This window comes from Pteropus medius, unplaced genomic scaffold (assembly GCF_902729225.1).
Source record: "Pteropus medius unplaced genomic scaffold, Ma_sr-lr_union100, whole genome shotgun sequence".
In the NCBI taxonomy this organism is placed as follows: domain Eukaryota; kingdom Metazoa; phylum Chordata; class Mammalia; order Chiroptera; family Pteropodidae; genus Pteropus; species Pteropus medius.
Window position 1 is genome coordinate 18,956,495 of NW_024340849.1, and position 21,840 is coordinate 18,978,334.

Genomic DNA, 21,840 nt, shown 5'->3' on the forward strand with positions numbered 1-21,840 from the left:
ACATTGAAGTAAATGCATAGTTAGTGTCATATTTGAGAAATCAGGTTGAAATTTAAAATACTGTGATTATTAGAGATGGGGGGAAAAGTGTACAATCACAACTTAAACAGATTAAAAATCTTTGATTTTCTCTATTGTTCCTTAAGTTACTATATAAAATTTCAGAAACTGAATTTTTTTCATGTACGTGTTTTTAAAAATCACTATTTTTTATATAGTAACTTTTAATAACAAGATGGAGTAAGAGACTGGATTTACCCTTCCACCTGAAACAACAGCACAAACACTGGCAAAATATATATACGATGTTTTTTCAAGACACTGAGCATCAGGCAACAAAAGGAACTAATCCTTGAGAAACGGGAAACAAAGGAGGTGAGCCCTCTGAATATCACAGCTTACTTTAAGAGAAGGTTTAAGAGAATTTCGAGGCTACTGCTCAGAATTATAGCTAATAAGCCAATGAATGGAATCATAAAAATAGTTAACGCAAAATAAAAGAGAAAAAAAAGAAAAAGGAAAAAACAATAGATACAACAAATAGAAAACTAACAGCAAAATGAGAAGCATAAACTTATTAACCTTATCAATAATACTGGTCAAAGGAAAGCTGGAATAACTTCCAAGTGCAGAATAGTACTAGAAGTAAAGTTACTTAATTTTATAATGATAAAGGAGTCAATTCATCAAGAAGACTGTTAGAATCCTAAATGTCTGCACAAAATAAATAACAGAGCTTCAAGATACATGAAGCAAAAAACTGATAAAATTGCAAGGAGAAATAGGCAAATCCTCAATTATAGTTGGAGATTTAAATACCTCTTAATAATTGATAGAACAAGTAGACAGGAAATAAGCATGAATATTGAAGACTGAGACAACACCATCAAGCAATTTGACCTAATTGATATTTATAGAGCACTTCAATTAATAACAGCCAAATACACTTTCTTCTCATTTGCACATGGGAACATTTATCAAGAAAGATTATATTCTGTGCCATCAAACAAGTCTCAATAAATTTAAAAGGATTCCAGTTATGGAAAGTATGTCCTCTGACCACAAAGGATCTATAACAGAAATCAATAATAGAAAAAACTCTCTGGAAAGTCCCCAAATATTTGGAAATTAATTGACATTCTTCTGAACCCAAGGATCAAAGAGGAAATCAAAGGGAATTTAAAAAGTAATTTAGACTAGATGAAAATACAACAGATCAAAAGATGTGGGATGCCACTAAAGCAGTATGTAGAGGGAAATTTATAGCCTGAAACGCCCATTTTGGAATAGAAGAATGGTCTCAAATCAATGACCTCAGCTTCTGCCTTAAGACACTAAAAAAAAAAAAAAAAAAGAGTAAATTAAACCAAAATAAGGAGACTAAAGATAATAATATAGAGCAGAAGTCAATGATATAGAAAACAGAAAAGCAGTAGAGAATATCAATAAAACCAAAAGTTCATTCTTTGACATCAATAACATCAGTACACCTCTAGCCAAGATTATATGTTGAGTAATTTTCAACTATATCCCCGACATATGAATGCTATATAGTGGAGACTCTGGATTCTATTATAAACCAACTGGTCTGTCTTTGATAGGACAGGGAATAACATATTCTCTTTATTGGGGAATCAGGTATTAAATTGAAATACATTTACATAAAAATCAAAGATTTTCAATTGGCATATAAATATAGTACTGAGCTATCTCAAAACCATGGTGTGCCAGGGGAACACAATTTTTCCTTTGAGTTTCTCTCATAAAATCATCTTAACCACTATTCTTATTCTTGACTTTTCCTGCCAGAGCACCTCTCTTTCTTTTAGAACATCCATCTAACCCCAACACCTTGACTCCAGATGCTTTGCTCAGTTTTAGGACATGTGGCATTTCTAGTGATTCTCCCAAAGAGAAACTACATACTGACAGCTGGTGGTCCAGACTTAGCTCAGGTAGGTGTTGAGTATTGTTTGCACAATATTGTTAAAAAGTTAGAATTTGTTGCTAACATATACCAGTTTAAGAGCTGAGATAGCTGGGAACCCAGAACCCACTTTCCTGCATGCCAATAATCAGTTGTAACTGACCAGTGGCTTTTTCCTTAGGCTCCATATACGGGTTTTTACATTAATTCTAATTTAATCATCACAGCAACTCTTATTCAACAGCTATTCCATTATCATCATCACATCTATGAAAACAGTCTCAGAAAGTTGAAGCACCCAAGCTCACACACAGTAAATGGAGGACTGGTGTTTAAACACGAGTGTGTCTGAATTACCCTGAATTTCTTTCTTCAGAACATCAAAAACAAAGTTATTTTTATCGGTCACTTCAGTTGAAAAATCATTAATGTCCATAAATATTGTATGATGCCAGCTATTGAACCCTGGGTAACAAGTTCACTGCATTATTTAAATTATGCAAGGTTAAAATTTACATTCATTTGTGAATTTTTCCTAAATTCCTTAGGGCTGGATCTAACCTAGGCTACTTTCTCATTTCTAAAACGTTGACATTTGTCGTCTGTACTGTCCATATAGGTTACTGATAAATGATTGAAAAATATGTTCATTTTAACACTATTTTCCTATTTAAATGCTTTAACATGATTCTCTTCCATAAAAATAACAACTAATTACTACCAGAGAACAAGGATAGGCACTCAGTTTTCTGTTTTCAGAAGGAATATGGAATTTAAACTTCACTTTGAATAAAAATTGTCCATGATTGAGATAACAATTTATATCTTTCATCAAGAAACAAATGTCTTTTCCTCACAAAGATAGACTTGTATATTTTAGCTAATAAATATTTACTTTCTGTCTGAACAGATTAGATTCTTTAATCCCAGACTGTTTATATCTATGTAAATAGTATTGTTATCAGACTAGAGTTAATGTTTTCAGTTTTCCGCACAGACTACATGACAAGTAATGAAATACATCTATTATACAAAAGCCTATTGGAATTAAATACTAACTTATGCTATGGGTTAATGAACATTTTTGGTATAGATCATGCACCCTTACTCTGCTAAAAGTAGGGCATTTTAGCTTATCTTTTAAAGAAATTAAACAGGTTCATGTTTTTAATAAGGTATTTTTTGCCCCCCCAAAAAAAAAGTTGGTTTTTTTTTTTTTTTTTTGCAGGAGGTGGGGGCAATGATACTTTATGAGAGAACATCTTTTACTGTTACTAACTCTGTTGATTGAAGAATGAATAAAATATCAAAGCAGTTAGATACAGATTAAATAGTAGAAACTTTGATGTCAGACAGATCTTGGGCAATTTACTTTTCTTCAGCTTCCTTCTGTGTAAAATATGGATAGTATGCCCATCTTATACATTACCCTTGACAGTAATTTCTGTGAAGTCCAAACCCTGTACTTGAGATATAATAGACACGCTATAGATAGTTGTGTCACCTTCCTCTTCATCATTATCAACAAAATGACTACAGTTTTTACTGACATAAAGACATTTTGTGTTGTAACCATAAATTCCAAGGCAAATATTGTAGCATGTGATTTGTAAGCAGATGGTAGAAGCATATTAGGAGAAATTTAAGTATTCCATGTGTCAGGAAATTTTGCAATAGGTTACTTTAATTGGTTACTGTCCAAGAAAATTAGAATCATTGACACTCTTTGAACCTAATATGAGTACACTGAATTTATTGGTGTGTGGCCCAAAAGTACTAAGCTTCTGATTTTAGGTAACTTTAGGTTGCAAGATATAGTTCAACAGTTAGTGTTATACATGAAGACATTGAGATCATTATGGGATGGAAGGAGCACTGGATCAGGAGTCAAAAGATTAGGATCGTTCTGGCTCTCAGCTCCCAGTGTGACCTTGGTCAAGTTACAGATTTCGTCTCTTGTTTTTCCTCAGTTCTCAGAGTGAGGAGCTAGATTACATCTTTAAGTTCCCAAATATAATGTACCAGTGCCTTTCAGTGTGTTTTAAAGGGATTGCCTAGTACAAAAAAATCTCACAAGAATGGAATTATCTATAGCTTATAGAGCCAGCAGAGGGAGCACAAAGCAAGAATTCATGCCTGAATCATAGGAAATTTGGGGAGTTTAATGTGGTTAAAACGTTAACCACAGTTCTTAAAACAAGAGATTATTTCTTATCAAGTTATGCCCAACTTCATTTGAGCTATAATTTTGTCTTGAAATGGTGACATTTTTACAACTACTGTAATTATTGGTAGTTACAATAAAGAACTGTATTCTAAAAAGACATTTAATGATTATTCATGAGGATCACTATGGTTTATGTTCTGTACTGTTAATATATTTTAATAAAAAACCATTGTAATTTTATCATGTCAGAAATATTCTGGTTGATACTGTAATAACTGCTGTTGGAACTTAACTCAGGACTAAAAGGGACTGTGGCTTCGAATATTATGGGCTTTCTAAATCCTATTTAAGTGACACCTCATTTATCTAGCATCTCTGGGAATTATGGAGTTCCACATATTTTCCAGATAACAAAAATATGTTTCATGAAAGCATTATCTTAAAAATGGTTTGAAAGTATTTTGGCTAAGAGATCTTGCTATTGCAGGCTTTCTCGAGTTTTTAAGTCCAAGATTTTATACGCTTTTGAGTCTTTTTCTGGATACTGCAGGAATGTCTCTGTGAACATGGACCACTGTACTAAATAAACAGTAATAGAATGCCGAGTTTGCTCCTACTTTGTGTCCTTCTTCCCCCTCCCTCCCTGCCCCCCCCTCTCAATTACACTACACTTAAATGTCTCCTATCTCTTCATATTCCCATTTCGCTTTCCCCGTCTTCATTGATTTTATTGTTTAAAAGTTTTAGCCAAGGAAGATAATAACTTATCTTGTTGAGAATTGTGATAAGTCAGATTAATGAGACTTTGAGTTGAGTTCATAGCTTTCTTTTGGGCACTGATAACCACCATTTCATGCATGGAAATCTTTCTCTCTTTGTTTGTGGTTTGGCTTTATGTCTTTAGAGGTGAGAAGGGAGGTTGCTCCTATATTTGAGGATGAGTCATGGCAGAGGTAGGTTTCCTATGAAGTTATTATAAATATACATTTAGTTTCTTGGTTTTTCTAAAAAGTATTTCTAAACTTTAATTAAAATTTTATCTACCAATAATCAGTCATATATTTTAAGAATTTGACTGATGAGGATATTTTTTTAAAAAGGAAAGTGGAGACAGGGAAAAACTAACTCACTGTGTATACACAGGAGGCATTGCAGAGGATTTGAAAGAGAATAGGAATGGACATCTGTGCCCTTAAAATTGTGTTTATAGAAGAAATGGGATAAATATACAAGCAAAAGATAAGGGAAGATATGTTAAAAACATGTAGAGCAAGCATAACTTTGTAATTAAGTGCAAAAAGGTTGAAAGGAAGTTGAAATAAAAGATAGAGTTTTTACAATTCTAAAGATTTTTAATAGTAATGAAGCTGGCAGAAGTTGAAAAAAGGCATTTACTAGTAATTCCATTGAAGACTTTCTGTTCCTATGACCCTCCCAAAGACTATTTATATTTACTAAATTAAGATTATGAGCTAAGCAAAAAGAAATCCCAAAGTTCTAGTTGGGATTCCCCAGATTAAGGGTCCAGCACCTTGAAAACATCCTCCTGATAAATTGTGTTGTAAGAGTAGGTGTTCTGCAGCATTTCTAAGTACAGTTATTAATGTTATATTTCCTGTGACTTTATAAAATCCAACATACAATAAACAGACTTTGTTTGGTAGGTTTCCCCTGACAGCAAAGTTCTTTACACTTAGGAAGTGTATTACGACTCGCTCGTGACAGTAACTTCTAAACCGTCCATCCTGCCTCCTCTTGTGTTTACTGAGATAATCCCACTTTCCAAATAAATTTCCTCATTAAATATTATTTGAATCGTAGTTGTTGTCATAAATTAGTGACATTTTGCTATGGAATTTTATTTTAAGTGGGTAGATTTGCTGTCTGTTTTGCGTGCAGTTTTCTCAAGGGACTAAGAAAGGGTGACAGAGAAAGACAACCTGAATTCTTTCAAGTCAGAAGATGTTTCTATTCTTTACAGAATATATTTTCTAATAGAGAAAATACCATAAAACTTCTAAGTTTGATGTCTTTAGAATTGCATGCTAATTACGAAATACCGTAAGTCTTTAAGTGTACTTAAGTTTATATAAGGATAGATGTTTTTAAGTATATTATCCATGAAAGAGGTATAAAAATAAGTCAAATTAGGGATAAAGTTCTTCGTTTGAGATAAATTACCAAGTTTTTAATTTACTCGTTATTCTTATTAAATAACATTTCTGACCAAATTTATTCAAAATTAGAAAAATCTTTTTAAGAGAACAATCATTTTATATTATGTCACTTACTAGATATTTTTCCACTGAATTAAAATTTTAAAAATTTGTATGAATACCTTATAAAAATTAAAAGTAATTGTCTTAGAATGGCTAACAAACATATGAAAAGATGCTCAGCATCGCTAGCTATTAGAGAAATGCAAATCAAAACCATAATGAGATACCATCTCACACCTGTTAGAATGGCTATAATCAACAGAACAAGTTAATAACACATGTTGGAGAGGATGCGGAGAAAAAGGAACCCTCATACACTGCTGGTGGGACTGCAAATTGATACAGCCATTATGGAAAACAGTATGGAGGTTCCTCAGAAAACTAAGAATTGATCTACCAGATGATCCAGCAATCCCTCTACTGGATTTTTACCCCAAAGACTTAAAAAATCATATCTGTAAAGATATTTGCACACCACTGTTCATAGCAGCATTATTCACAGTGGCCAGGACATGGAAGCAACTGAAGTGTTCTATGATAAATGATTGGCTAAAGAAGCTGTGGTACATATATACAATGGAATATTACTCAGCCATAAAAAGAGATGAAATACAGCCATTTGCGACAACATGGATGGACCTCAAGATAATCATGCTAAGAGAAATAAGCCAGACAGAAAAAGTTGAAAATCACATGATATCACTTATATGTGAGATATAAACCTAAAAGCAACAAAGGAACAGGACAAACAAACAGAGTCATGGACATAGACTATAGACTAGTGGTTACCAGAGGTTGGGGGTGGGGGAGGGGGAAGGTAGATGGATGGGGTAAAAGGGGTCAAATATAGGGGGCTAGGGGGAGGGTGAAGTGGTAACTGAAGAAAACTGGACTTTGGATGATAAACACAATAGAATATACAGATGTTAAATTATAATGTACACCTGAAAATTATATAATTGTATTAACCAATGTTACCCCAATAAACTTAATTAAAAAAAAAGTAATTGAGACAATTGTCTTTAGATAAAAAAATAAGACAATAATAGATTCTCTTATTGTGCTCACTTGTATTTTTGGTAATTTAATTACTAGATCGTATATTGACATCATACATATTATCCATTAATTAAAAAATATTTTCATTCATAAAAATTCATGTAACATTTTTAAAGTTAGCCATTTTTTAGTTTTCCTCCTGCGGCTTCCTTATTTAGTTACACTAACCAGGAAAAAATTAATTCCTGAGTTTCAGCATTTTCTTTAAGAAACATTTAGTTGAATACTTTGCCATGTTGCATGACTAGTTAGTTATTTTTGGTTCTACATGTAATTTTGGTTCTGCAGTCATACAGTGAAGCTCATTCTGGACATTGCAACCATAATTTCAAGTTGTTGCCTGGATAACTCGTGTGTTTTTATAGCAATAAGATTGGATTCTCCAGTTATAATTTAAGGTGTGCATTTTGGGTGGGAACCTTAATTACTAGATTTTATAAATGCATATCTTTATATCTACTGCTTTTACTTCAGTTTTTTGAAGAAGATGAGTTACTGGGTTTTCCTTAGAGTACTGAAAATGTGGAGCAATATAGATTCTAATGGACCTTGTGGCATTCATCGTGCTGACAAACACATCTTTCTGTGCATTATGCTCTGTACTGTTGTTAGTCTACCAACCATTTGCATTTTAACAAGCCTTACTCAAAAGCAAGGTGGTGGTGATGAAGTTTCTTATTTTGTACTCTACCTTCTATGCCGTACAATCAATGCCATTTTAGCACTTGTCTTGGATAGAAGTGAATTTTAAGCTAGTTATTATATACCTAAAATAATGTTTATGGTTATTAAGTCAATTAAATGTGAATGAATGGGCAGTTTGCTCTGCTCTAACCTCTCTTCTTTTTATAAATGTCAATATTCTTAGCAAAGGTAATTACGTAGTTAGCCATCTCCATTTTAATTTTAGGTCCCTAAAAATAGGATTATTATTATTATTATTTATTTATTTATTTATTTTTACTAAAAACAAACTAAGACTTCTTGGTTCCAGTTTTGTAAGGCAGGAACACTGACGTCTTCACAGTTTCTTTTACTGCAGTAAGAAAGGTGGAAGAGAAAAATAAGAAAGACAAACATTAGTAGCAAGCGTATTTTAGACCCTGTTGTAAGCAGAACAGTGTAAAAAAGATCTGCAATCAAGGCCTTAAATGAACTTAGCATTTGAAAGTAAAAAAACCCATATTTATAATACATATGTGTATGTATCATATACATATATATATATATATATATAACATATAGGTGTGTAGCAATTTAAGAGCATAAAGCAGCATATTTTAAAATAATTATATAATTCAATAGAAGAAAAGCCTGGAAGTTACTGTTTCTGTCATATTCTACAAATACAAAGGACACATTTCGTAAGACGAGTTTGTTCTGACCTTCATAGACTTCGATGAGCTTTTAGTTTGTTAATGGGTTTTAATCCTCAGACCATTCTCACATTTGTTAGAGCCATCCTATACCTGTCCCTTTCTCCCTCAGCGTTTTTCCTCACCTCTGATTTAGTCTGATTGTCCTCAGAGAAGACGACCTGAATCTTGTCTTTGGCAATTGTTGGTCTGCTTCATTTTCTCTGAATAGGTAGGATTTTTTTTTTTTCATGAGAAGAAGAGAAGTAGAATGAGTAATAAAAACATTCTGTGTGAAAAGTCCAGTATTTCAAAAGAATTAGACATCATCTTGAACTGTCCCTACAGCTGCGCACATCCACATGCACACAATCCTAAAGGCCTCTTCCCCCATTCTCCCTATGCAGTTACACAGTCATTTTATGTTAGATCAGTAGTCAGTGTTTATATTGTTATAACCAGATATTACTCACAGATGGTTCATATAGTGTAATGTAAGAAATTGAAAAGACACATCCCCCCCCATCCTGGTCTGGGAGAAATTATTTACAAACATATACCCGATAAAGGATGTATCTAAACAACAACAAAAGGATGTATCTAGAATACATAAAGAATTCTTACAGCTCAAGAAGAAAAACAATAACCAATTTTTTTAAAAGATTTGAATAGACATTTTACCAAAGAAAAACATATGAATACAAGAAAATTCATTAGGAGAATGAAAACTGAAACCACAGTAAAATCTACTTCACACCAAGTAGAATGGCTAAAGTTAAAAAGACTGAAATACCGAATGCTGGCAAGAATGTAAAACAAACAGTTGGCAGTTTCTTACAGAGTTAAACAAATAGCATACAATCGAGCAACCCCACTCCTAGGTAGTTATTTAAGAGAAATGAAAACATATGTTCACATAAAAACTTGTACGAGGATGTTTATAGCAGCTTTATTCATAATAGTTCAAAACTGGAAATAACCCAAATGTCCATCAACTGATAAACAAATAGAAGTACATTCATACAATGGAAAACTACTCAGCAATAAAAAAGAATGATACACAAAATAACGTGGATGAATTTGAAAAGCATTGTGCTAAGTGATGAAAGCCAGACACAAAATCATACATATGGTATGATTCTAGTTACATGACATTCTAGAAAAAGCAAAACCATAGTGACAGAAAACAGATCAGTGGTTGCCTGGAGTAAGGTTTGGGGGATGGGCATCTTGGAGGAGGGGATCGACTACAAAGGACGCAAGGGAACTTTTCGGGGTAATGGAAACGTTCTATATCGTGATTATGGTGACGAGTTACATGTATGTTTATATTTTTCAAAACTTATCAAACCATATACTAAAATTGGTAAATTTATTATATATAGATTATTCCTCAATAAAGCTGATTTAAAAATAAGGTAAACAGCGGTGTAAGACTATTTAAGTGCCAACTCAGTAATGGAGAAATTAGTGTAGTTCAGAGGCAGGGAGAGCACAGGTTAGAGAAATCTTTCACAGAGGATGTGGAAAATGAGCAGCGTGGATGTCTGTCTGCCTTGAAGGAGAGATAGCATTTAGATGGGTAGAGAGGACGAAAGAAGGGGCTTCCTTCAAGGGAAGGAATCAGTGTCTACAGAGGAAAGAGCATGAAGCTTGGTGTAAGGAGACTTGGTTTCTAGACATAGCTCTACCTGGAATAACTTAAATGATATTTTGTGTTTCTTTGCATTTTAATAGCTCTTTAAGATTTATAAAGAAGCTGCTGCTGTTATTTTTTAAGGCACATCTCTTTGTTTCCCTGGGCCTTCTCTCCCTACTATTCAGCTCTTCTTATATTCCCAGCATATTCAATCACATTCTCAGCCAGCCACTAAATTTTCCAAGTTAGAAACCTTAGAGTCATCAGTGATTCCCTTTGTTTACTCTCTGTGTTGTCTCTTTTGCTTTCCAAATAGCTCATATTTGCTTTAGTTTAAGGCCACCTCATCTCTTACTTTTAGCAATATAAAGGTTTCTACTCTTGTTCTCTTGCCAACTCCTGTCTATCCTTTCCTCTAGGGGCAGAAGAATCTTTCTAAAACAAATATAATTGTTATAAACTCGTACCTCACTGCTCAGGTCTGGTCTTCCAGCTTTGCTTCTAGAAGCCTTCAGGTTCTACGGCAAAGTCTCCATAACCATCTTAAGATGAGAGAGCATGGGGTAGAGATCAGAGACATAGATGAACGAGAAATAATGAGTCACCCTTCCTGCCCATTCCTTGCCCCACACCCTCCACCTGAACACCAAACATAGCAACTTGGCTTTCGTTTCCTTTTCTTACCATAGCCCCGCTGACATGGAACACCTTTGGCTTTCAGGATGAAGTCCAAGGTCTAGGTGAGACAGAGAGGCTCTTTATGAACTGTCGCCACTACTACCCCAGCCTTATCGGGGTACTCCACCTAATACTGAACTGCTGTGAACGTGTGGATATGCTGTTTCCTGCACCAGCAGTGCTCGGATTTCTCTGTCTTCCCTCAGGCTCTTTTCTATGCCTGGATTACCTTTACGGTTACCTCATTTGCTTGGCTAACTCCTAATTGTTCCTTCAGATTCAGCTCAGGCGTCATCTCCAGAAATGATTTCCTGTCCCTACCTTCAGCTGTGATGGGGCAGCCCTCATCTGTGTCCCCATAGCACTCCACGCTCCTCTCCATCACCGCACTGACAATAGAACCTTCTCTGTAGGTGTATCCTCCCTGACCTCACGGTGACCCCCACGAGGGCAGGGCAAAGACCGTGTTGCTTTTGTTTGTCACTGTATCCTAGGAAACTTTCACAGTACCTGGCACATAGCAGTTTTTTGGTAAATATCTGTCTCAGTGACTTGACAAGATGAAATGTAAACAACTTAGCATTGTTTTGTGTTTTTTTTAACAGGCCCCTGCCTATCTTGCTAGCTTCTTCTCTTGCCACCTCTCACCCCCATGGACTTTCACTATTCTGGCCTTACAAGCTATTGATACTAACATGAAGTCTCTGTGCCTTTCTATGCACTGTTTCTCCTTTCCGAATGCTCTCCCTCCTCCTTTCCTTTCCCAACTAGCAAACCCCCTAACCTTCAAGGCCACGTCAAGATAGATTTTCTCTGTAATGTACCTAACCTTCCTCTGTGTTTACACAGCATGCTCTTCAGACCTCTGGCGTTCTCTGGTTTCGGTATCGTAGACACGTTTCTTCCTCATCCCATTAGACTCGAGCTCCTTGGAGGCCAGGAACCATGTCTCTTTCATCATTTTGTAAGACTTATGTTCCATTAACTTCTCACTCTGTGTGGAATAAAGACCAGAGTCGTTGAGGTACCGTAAGCAGTCTTTCAGTCTGTCCTCAAACTGTCTTCATTCTTGTCTCATCTCCTGCCACCAACTGAGATTTATCCATATTGTTATGTGTAGTTTTAGATAACTTTAAATTGCTGATAGTATATCATTGTATGACTATCCCACAGTCATGCAATTTTTTATTTATTCATTTTATTCTTGATGAGTGTTTTGGTTTTTTTCAGTGTTTCATTATTAAACGAATTTGTAATGAGCATTCTTGTATACAAAGAAAAATCTAGTCTTTTTCTAATTAAAAAATATTCTGGCAGCTATACCCTGACTGAATGAATATTAAGCATACTTGAAAGTCAGTTTCCACTTATTTTAAAATCAGAATTATCCCTCTAATGCAAACATGACGTATCACTTACCCTAACTAGCATTAAGCTAGGGTAATACTACGAATGCAAAAACTTAAGCAAAAGTTACTTTTCTCAACAATTTGCAAGTATATCTCATAAATTTAGGTAATTTTGCCTTAAAAATGCTCAATGAAAGCCAAAATTAGAATATTTTTTAAAAATCCCAAATTTTGAAAGCTCTAGCTATAAGACCTGAGGAAAATACTTATGAAATTGTAGAAGAATAACAACTTGAAGTGTAAATTCTATTTCTCATTCATGATGGAAAACTGGAAGTGACCTCAAATCATTTGTTCTTATACCAACTGTCTTAAAAACAGCTGGGAGCAGTGGCCACAGCTACTTGAGGTGGACTGTTTCAATATTTTTACCCTTAATTGTCAAATTTTCTGTTATGCCCAACTGAAAGAGCTTATGTTTGAATTAAAGCTCACTTCCTTGTTTTGTCTTCTACTAACAAGGAAAGCAGACTGTTAGTATTTTTTAAAATAAACAAACTAGTCTTTCTTCTCCAAAGGAAACAATTTCAAATTCTTTTTGCTTTGATTCCTAGGACTTGTTTAATAATTTTTGTCTATTGATCATGAAAGTTATCATAGATTACCTCTTCTGTCCTTCTCTGCAAGTACACTCTTAGGACACTGACAGAGAGTCCCATGTGTTGAGCCCATAAAACAGCGCCTGAGTTTTGATATGTCGGAAAGCCAACAAAGTACGCTGTATTGCTTCACTTGCCCCCTTTCGCTCTTACTAACACCAAGTACTCACTTCTTTCAGGTGTAGTTATTGCTCTTGCTTTTTGTTTGGGCATCTAATTTATGCCTTTGAGTCTTGCTCTGCCCTGTGCTACATATTGACCACCAAAGTTCTTTGTCTCAAAAGACTTCTGAAATTAAAAGAATCTTACTAATTTCCCTTTTTATGCATTTCCATGTGAATATGCATTATTCCAGTGTATTTTTATCTTTTTATTTTCATCACCTGCAAAATAATTTGTGTATTTAAAAATATATACCCATAATTCAGTTCACTGTTATGTTCAGTAATTTTTATTCCGTAGTTTTACTTCAAGGAATTGATCTTACAGGTAGTCTCACCTCAGGTAGGTTAAAAGTTACATATTAGGCTGTTTATAATACAAAAAAAACTGGAAACATTGCAATGATTGATTAATAATGGATTAGTTAAATAAATGATGGTATATCCATATGCTTAGGTATCAAGTAACTGGCATTCAATAAGTGTTCGTTGAATGAATCAAGGAATATATTGTTAAGTAGAAAACAATGCAAAGTACAAAACAGTTCCTACTTTGTAGAATAAAAAAGATAGATGAATGTGGACAGTATTCATTTATGTCTTGATGCATATAACATTTCTGGAATCACATACAATAAACTGCTAACATTAGTAACCAGTGGGTCATGGGAATGAGTGTGAGTTGAAAGTGCAATGTTTACTTTTAACCTTAAAAAGGAAAAACAGAACAAAGCAGAAGTAACCTTAAATGGAGAAGACCTAGAAAAATTAAATAATTGAAAAAAATGCACATGCCCTTAGAGGTTAAATCTTATTTCTTACTTCTTTGTATAGCATTTTCATTCACTCTCCTTGCTTTCCCCTATTTAGCTTCTGTGCTTTGCCTTCTGTTTAGAAATGCCTTTTGTCTTCTCTCGCACAAACGTTTTCTTCAAGACTCTATCTAAGATCTAAACCCTTCATAAAACTTTACTGGACTATTCCATTTCAGATGAATCTGTCTTTTAGACATATGCTTAGTATTTAATCAGTATTATATGATTTTACAGTCATTCAGTAATTATTTCACATATTTTTTCTTCTACTGTATTTGAGTATAGATTTAGAGATTTTCCTTGCCTCGGTCATATTTGCTTTGTACAACATCCAGCATTACCAACAAGTGTTTAAGGAATTTTTATCCTTGATAACGTTAAAACTTAATCTAGAAAGAATACTTAGTAGCCTTGTCTTCAGTTACTGTCCCATTTGAACCATCTGAAATAATTAGGGATTTTCCTAAATAGATATTCAAGTTAATGTTCTATTTAGAAGGGTATGGCTAAGAAATACTAGAGTAATGTTTTTGGCATTTTTAAAAATAGTACAAATTATACCTCAGATTATATAGAAAAACACATAGAATCAGAATTGCCTTTATTTTTAAGCTACCATCTAGCCTCCAAAGGAATTCTTTATTAATTAGATACAGTAGGTTTAATATTTGAATCGTATAAGTATATACATATGAAGCTTTATTATTATACACATATGCATTGAGGATTGTTATATATTCTTGGTGAATGGGCCCTTTTATCATTATAAAATCTCTTTATTTCTAATAATATATTCTTGTCCTGAAGCCTACTCTGTCAAATATTAATTTCTTATGATTAGTGTTTATGTATCTTTTTTGCATCATTTTACTGTTAGCTTATCTGTCTTTAAATTTACAAATGTGACTTTTATAAACAGCATTTGATTGAGTCTTGCTTTTTTATCCAGTCTGACAACCTCTGCTGTTTAACTGGAGTGTTTAGCTCACTTATGTTTAATGTAAATTAGCTTTATCCTTTGAAAATTGCTCGTTTAGGTGTGTTAGGGTACCTTTAGAATAATCTTTACTCTGGATTAGAATAACCCTACTCCCTAAAGCGTGGCCTTTCTGAGAATTCAATTGAATGGCCATGTTTTATCCACTTTGCCAGCATCCCTCAGCCTTTTGTGACCTACAAAATCCCTGTTAAGTTTTCAGTTCCTGGATAATTGTTTAACTGCCACACCTTGTGTGGGGTTTTTCTTTGCACAGTACAGCTTAGTATTTAGCCAAACACTCAAGAGGACCCTTGGGGAGATTTCTGGACCTCCCTCTTGCATTTCTTTATCTAATAATCTGCCCTGCAAATTCCAGCTGACACAGCAGTCCCAAATTCATATCTCTGTCTTCTTAGCTCAGCACAATCCTACTGTATACTGTTTGGGTCCCACCATTCTGAATTACAGTCTGGAATGTTTTTCTAGGTGGAAATTCACTATATAGGGCCCATGTAGATCTCTTTCCTTTGAGAAATCAGAATCTTGCACGTCAGATTTCAGTATAACATCTGAAAACAGTTGTTTTGTATATTTTGTCTAGCTTCTTAGTTGTTTACAGTGGGAGCTATTCAGTACTAGTTAATTCATCATGGTCAGAGGCAAGATCTTATAATATGTAAGTAATTTTTTGAGCTATAATATTAAATCGTAGAGTATATTATACTAGAGAAATAATCTAATCTAACACACTTATTTGAAAGATGTGAAAATCGAGACACGACATGCTCACGTGACTTGTAATAGATTATACCATGATACTCATAAAGTCAGTCTATATAGCCCAGGTTTTTTAAATCTCTGTCTACTGCTTTTTCAACTATAGTAATCTTCTGAATATTTCTCCTATGTTTGAAATATCATTTTAACTTGTCAAACTTTTAAAATCTTTAGAATCCTTATAATTTAAACATTCTCCTCACTTCATTTTTTTTGTTATATCAATAGTATTGTTAATCCTGCTGTTAACACGGGCATGAAAAAGAATCATTACATGTGTATTTTAGAATAATTGACATTCTGTGGAACTATCTAATTCCGTATAAGACCTAGAAAAGGAGACACTTAGTCCTTTTATATAATTGGGTTTTTTATTTATCTTTTCAGTTTGTTTTCCTTGCTGTCTAAAAAACACAACAAAGTTCTGGAACAAGCCACACAGTCCTTGAGAGGTTCACTGAGTTCCAATGATGTTCCTCTACCAGATTATGTAAGTAGCTACCTTACGTTGTCAATAAAAAATTTTCCTTTATTGCTAAATGTATAAATAATACCCCTCTCTTCTCAAGATCTGCCTGTGATCTTGGCGCCCTAGAGATCTCTAATACACAAATAAAGGAGGGACGTCTCAAGTCAAGGGGGAAAAAATTAGTGATTATTAACTAATAGTTGAAGAAAATCAACCCTAAATCAATGATTGTTAATAATTAGGACTCTTATTATCCTACTCAAGAAACCTCTCAAACTAATTACAGAAAAATAAAAGGAGAGATTTTGTAAGAAGTATGCAAAGGTTTCTAATTGAACTCAAGGGGAAGAAGTAAACCTGGATTGCATAGAGAATGAGAACCTGATATTGAAAAGCCATTGGATTCAAGAATATCCTGTCTTTCTGAGGCCATTTAGTTTCTATTCTCTGCTGCCTTTTGCTTCATTGTTGTTATTCTGCCTCCTGTAGGCCAGGTTTCTCCATTCGCTGACTGTGAAATAGCAACCTCAGCACTTTCTCTTTCTACCTCTCAACCCATAATATGTCCTTGTGAGTGTCACGCCTTTAGCTGACTGATCAGAGTCTTGAAGCCCTAATTTTCACTTCCTGGGAAAGAGACTCTAATTGGCTATGCTCAGGTCAGTTTGCTACCCTACTCTTGTCAGTCCTGGTCAGCAGAGAATATCAGTAACGTGTTGCCTTTGCTCCATCCACATTAAAGATGAAGAGCTTATTACCACCTGACATCGGGATGATGATGGAATAGAACAGAAGCAACACAGAGATGAGCATTATGTAATAACAGGAAAGAGAATGCATTATGAGTTCCTGTAGGGCAACGCCACTATCTGTGCCATTTCTTATGTTTTGGAACATGGCTTAGATAAAGATGCTAAAAATTATCTTGTCATAAACCACAGAAGTAGTACATCAAGCTCTAATAAGAACCTCCCTAAATCTCCAGACAACAACTTGGTGGGTTGATATTTAGAAACCTTATGAGAGGATTTTTAGATTCTGAGGTGAAAGTAGTGATGCAGACCAGACAGCCAGAGAGTTGTTTTGCTTGCTTCCTGTGGTTTGTTTCATTTCTAAACGGTCGTGCTGATATGGGACTGTGGGAACAGCACCCAGTCCGGATAGCAGTCGTTGATAAACAGAGATAGCTGTGTGTGGCCACAACCTGTCTGGTGCTATTTTTCTTTTCTTTCCTTTATTTATTTGGTGTGTGTGCGATATAATCTGTCATCCCATTAAGGTATTAAGTTTATAATTCCAAAATACTTCTCTTTTAAAAAAAAATTATCTTTTAAGATTTTCCTGCTAGTTGAATATTCTCACCTTTTTAAAAAAAAAATTAGCATAATAGCTTACTGACTTCTTTCTACTCTTGCCATGACTTATTATAAGAAAAATACTTCTTCCTAATTGCTCCTTGGGAACCTCAGTTAGGGTCAGAGTGGCAGTGGAGCTTGTGTTTATTAAGAATTTGAATTTGGTTCATCTGTAAATGTGTTGTTATTTTTATACAATTGTCATTTGCTTTATGTAGTATTCCTGTGTTATTATTCCTCAGAAATGTGTTGAATGTAAATAGCCTTCAGGTTGCCCTTGTCCTCGCAGCATCCTCTAATCAGAGACCAGAAAATTGATATTTCTTTGAGAAAATAGGTCATATTTCATAATATTTGCCAGTTATGGAGGTGATGCAGTGAAAGGGTGGTTGAACTTAACAGTTAATAGGAATTCTCCTACTGAACTTTACAGTTTTCAGAGTCACTGTTTTCTTCTTGCATGAAATTTTCACTAAGTAAAAATGAATTTCTGAAAGCATCTGCTTCCTAGAAATACTGGGAAAATTCCATTTGGAATCTGTCATTGACAGTCCTTATTTTAACATTTGCGTTTATGAGACTTTACAAATCACAACATTATCCAAATGGATTTATGAACTTAAATTTTGCTGCCTTTCCTCAGAGTTAATTGAAGAGGGTGGGTAACACTGATTCAGTAGTAGTGATGATAACTGAATCACTCCTCCAGCCACTGATCTGAAGGCGATTAAAGAAAACAGCGACCATAAAAGTAAGTGCTACAGGATGTTCTTCTTTTGTGATAACTCAGTCTTTTATTTGCCATTTCCATTGCTCAAACACTATGTAAAAGTGATTTGTACCTTTGAAACTATGCTCTCATTGTCATTCTCTTTTAAGTTGGTCATTAACTGGGAGAATGAAACATGTTCCTCCCTCTTTCTTCCCTAGAAATTTTACTTAAGTGCCTTTGCCAATACCACATAAAATTCTGTGTCCTGAGCTAATGCTTCAGACCACTTGTTTATAAAGGTAGAAAAGGAAAACGAAAGGGTCTTTAAGACAGCAGTGGATTCCCTCATGTATACTTTCTACATCAGGACTGGATAAACGCTATTAGCAAAGATTTTGAATAAGTGCTTAAAAATAAGGATGTGTTCTTTTTCTCGCTGTAGTACATAGAGTTCTTTCAGTATACCTAGAGGTTTCTGAGTTTATTAAGAAAATGTGTATTCTCATTATACTGTATAATTCACAAGTCAATTGAATAACAACATAGAAAGCAAAAAGCAAGTTACAAAAACATTAGTATTATTACTTTAATACAACCACGTTTGTCTGAACATCTCAGGGGAAACCTGAAGCCTTCAACCAAGTTCTAGATAATGAGGAAAAACTTTGGCTGCTAAAGGGGAAATTTAAAAACTATAGTCAAGTCCTCTGCGGGGAGAAAGAATGCCTGCTACAGAGAGTGGTAGCTGGTCCTGCAGTTTCTACAGGGGCAGTAAAGGTACTTAGGAAAGGCAGTGAAGTTCTGCTGACTTGGCCAAGCTTCAGTGTCTTTATATCAGGGTTTCATAAAATTTTATTCAATGACTGAAGAGACAGGAGAGGATTATTAAAGAAGAATCTTCCAACAATTTTTAAAAATGAGAATAAACATCTCAAACAACTTTGGTCATATACCACAGAACTTCAATATAGAAAATGAAATAAAAGTAATAAATGAGTTGTAGTTGCTTTTTAAACTGTAACCGTGGTTTTTAAATATGAATATAGTCACAATGTCATAGAAGCTTTGTTTTTCTAATTTCTAACAGTCATCTTAACTATTTGAGATGAGAAGAATCTAATTTTTATTCTGGGAGGTAGCATACAAAACCAAATTATATTGCCCTTTGATCATCAAAGGCCTTTTGAACCTTTCCGTACGACAGACTCTCCCGTCTCATTTCAAACAGTAAATGCAAAAGCACAAGCCAAAAAGAGTAAGGAACCAGAATCAGAAAGAAACATTTCCTTTCCTGATTACACAGCTAAGCAGCATTTTCCAACACCCTTGTATCTTGATGGGGGCATCTGGCTGGCTCTCACCGGCAGAATGTAGGTGGAAGTAATGTCACCGTTGCACCATCTTCCACACTTCTCTCGGTGTCTGCTAGCTAGATGAAGGAAATCCAGTGGGAGATTTTGAGGTCTCACAGAGGATGGTCACAGTATTTGGACCCCTGAATCATCTCATGGAAGATGAACCGAGTACCCTGTTGGACCTGATGTAAATCAGCAGTAAAGCTTTACTACATTAAAAAATATGGGCAAAGATCTGAATAGACATTTCTCCAGAGAAGACATACAGGTGACCGGTGCACACATCAAAAGGTGTTTAACATGATTAGCCATTAGGGAAATGCAAATCAAAACCACAGTGAAGTTCACACCCATTGGGGTGACTAATCAAAAAGGCAGGTAATCACATGTGTTGGCGAGGTGTCGAGAACTAGAGTCCTCATATAAATGCTGGTGAGAATGTAAAATTATGTAACTGCTCTGGAAAACAAACTGTAGTTTCTCAAAAGGCTAAACAAAGAATAACCGTATGACCCAGCATGTGGTTATAAATACCCCTAAAGATCTAAAAACATATCCATGCAAAAATGTGAATGTGCATAGCACTGTTATTCATAATAGCTAAAAAAATAGCAACAACCCAAATATCCATCAATGGATAAATGTGGTATGTCCATACAATGGAATATTATTCAACAGTAAAAAGGAGTAAAGTACTGATGGCACGCTTCAACATGGATGAACCTCGAAAACATATGAAGTGAAAGAAGCCAGTAACAAAAGGCCACATGGTTTCTTTGGGGCATGATGAAAACATTTTAAAATTAGACGTGGGGATGGTTGTACAACTCTGTGAATAGACTAAAAACCATTGAATTATACATTTTAATTAGGTGCAGTCTATAGTGTGTGAATTTTATCTTGATGCCATTAAAAAAAAAGTATTTGGAGCACTAGTAAAAAAAAAAAACTAGGAAAAAAAGAACTATTTGTTGAATGTAATAGCAGATATGATCTTGGCTGGCATTATCACATGAGGATGAATGTAGGAAAATAAATCATATACTTTGAAAAAGTTAATATTTTCAAGGAGAGAAAATGTGTTTCTTGAGCAGTGACTTTAGAAACTGATAACGTCAGTTAGATAAACATTTACACAAAGGTATGTGTATTTTTCAGCCTGGTTTAAGAGCAAAAAATGAGAACAAGCAAAATATCCATCAGTAAGGGACTGATTGAATAAAGTATAAATTCATTCAATGTAATATTCTGCAACCATTTTTTTTTTAAAAAGTGAATTTAATGCATATGGGTTTATGTGAAAAGATTCATAACACTTAAATCAGTTTTTAAAAACCTGCACTTTATAGTAGATAGGTATAGGCAATGTATGTTTGAAAATATGCACTTAATTTTTCTGGAATAATCCATAGGAAAGTATTAAATAGTGTTACCCGCCAGGAGTCAGACTGAAGGGAAAGAAATTAAAACTTTACACTTTTTACTTTATACTCTTCTTCATAGGTACAGATCTTGAAACCTTTGTCAAGTATGGACACAACTTACTTTCCGCTTCCTTCCTCCTTCCTTTTGTCCTTTATTATTTTCAGATAACTTTTGACTCACAGAAGAGTTCCAAAGAATTTCCATACATCCTTCACTCAGTTTTCTCTTTTGTAAATGTCTTACATAACCATTGGACATTTATCAAAACTAAGAAATTAACCTTGGTACAATACTGTTAATTAAAACACAAATCTCATTTGAGTGTTACTAGTTTTGATAATAATGCGTTTATTCTTTTCTAGGATCCAGTGCAGGATCCCATGTTGCATTTTGTCGTCATGTCCCCTTAGTCTTTCCTTGTCTTTCATGACCTTGGGACTTTAGGAGAGTACTGGTCAGCTATTTTGTAGAATGTCCCCGAACTTGGGTTCGGTTGGCATTTTCTCACAGTTGGATTGACGTAATGCATTGTTGGGAAGGACACTGCAGAGGTGAGGTGCCCTTTTCAGTGCACCGTATCAAGGAAGATATGATGTTGGTATGTACTGCTGGTCACATTTACCTGTGTCTACCTTGATCACTTCACTGGAGTAATATTTACCAAGATTCTTTTTTATATTTTCCAAATGGAAACATTTAAATTGGTTTATGAGTTCCAAAGTGCCTTCTGCATATCCACC

General features: G+C 34.6%; 1 protein-coding gene across 8 annotated transcripts in view; it reads left to right on the forward strand.

The window, feature by feature from the left end:
- DYM (dymeclin) overlaps positions 1–21,840 on the forward strand; it is a 261,966-nt gene that overhangs the window by 164,672 nt on the left and 75,454 nt on the right. For all 8 annotated transcript variants that reach the window (XM_039841985.1, XM_039841986.1, XM_039841987.1 and 5 more), the window contains one exon: positions 16,172–16,274. In XM_039841985.1, coding sequence (XP_039697919.1) covers positions 16,172–16,274 — 103 coding nt within the window. The remainder of the gene's footprint in view (positions 1–16,171; positions 16,275–21,840) is intronic.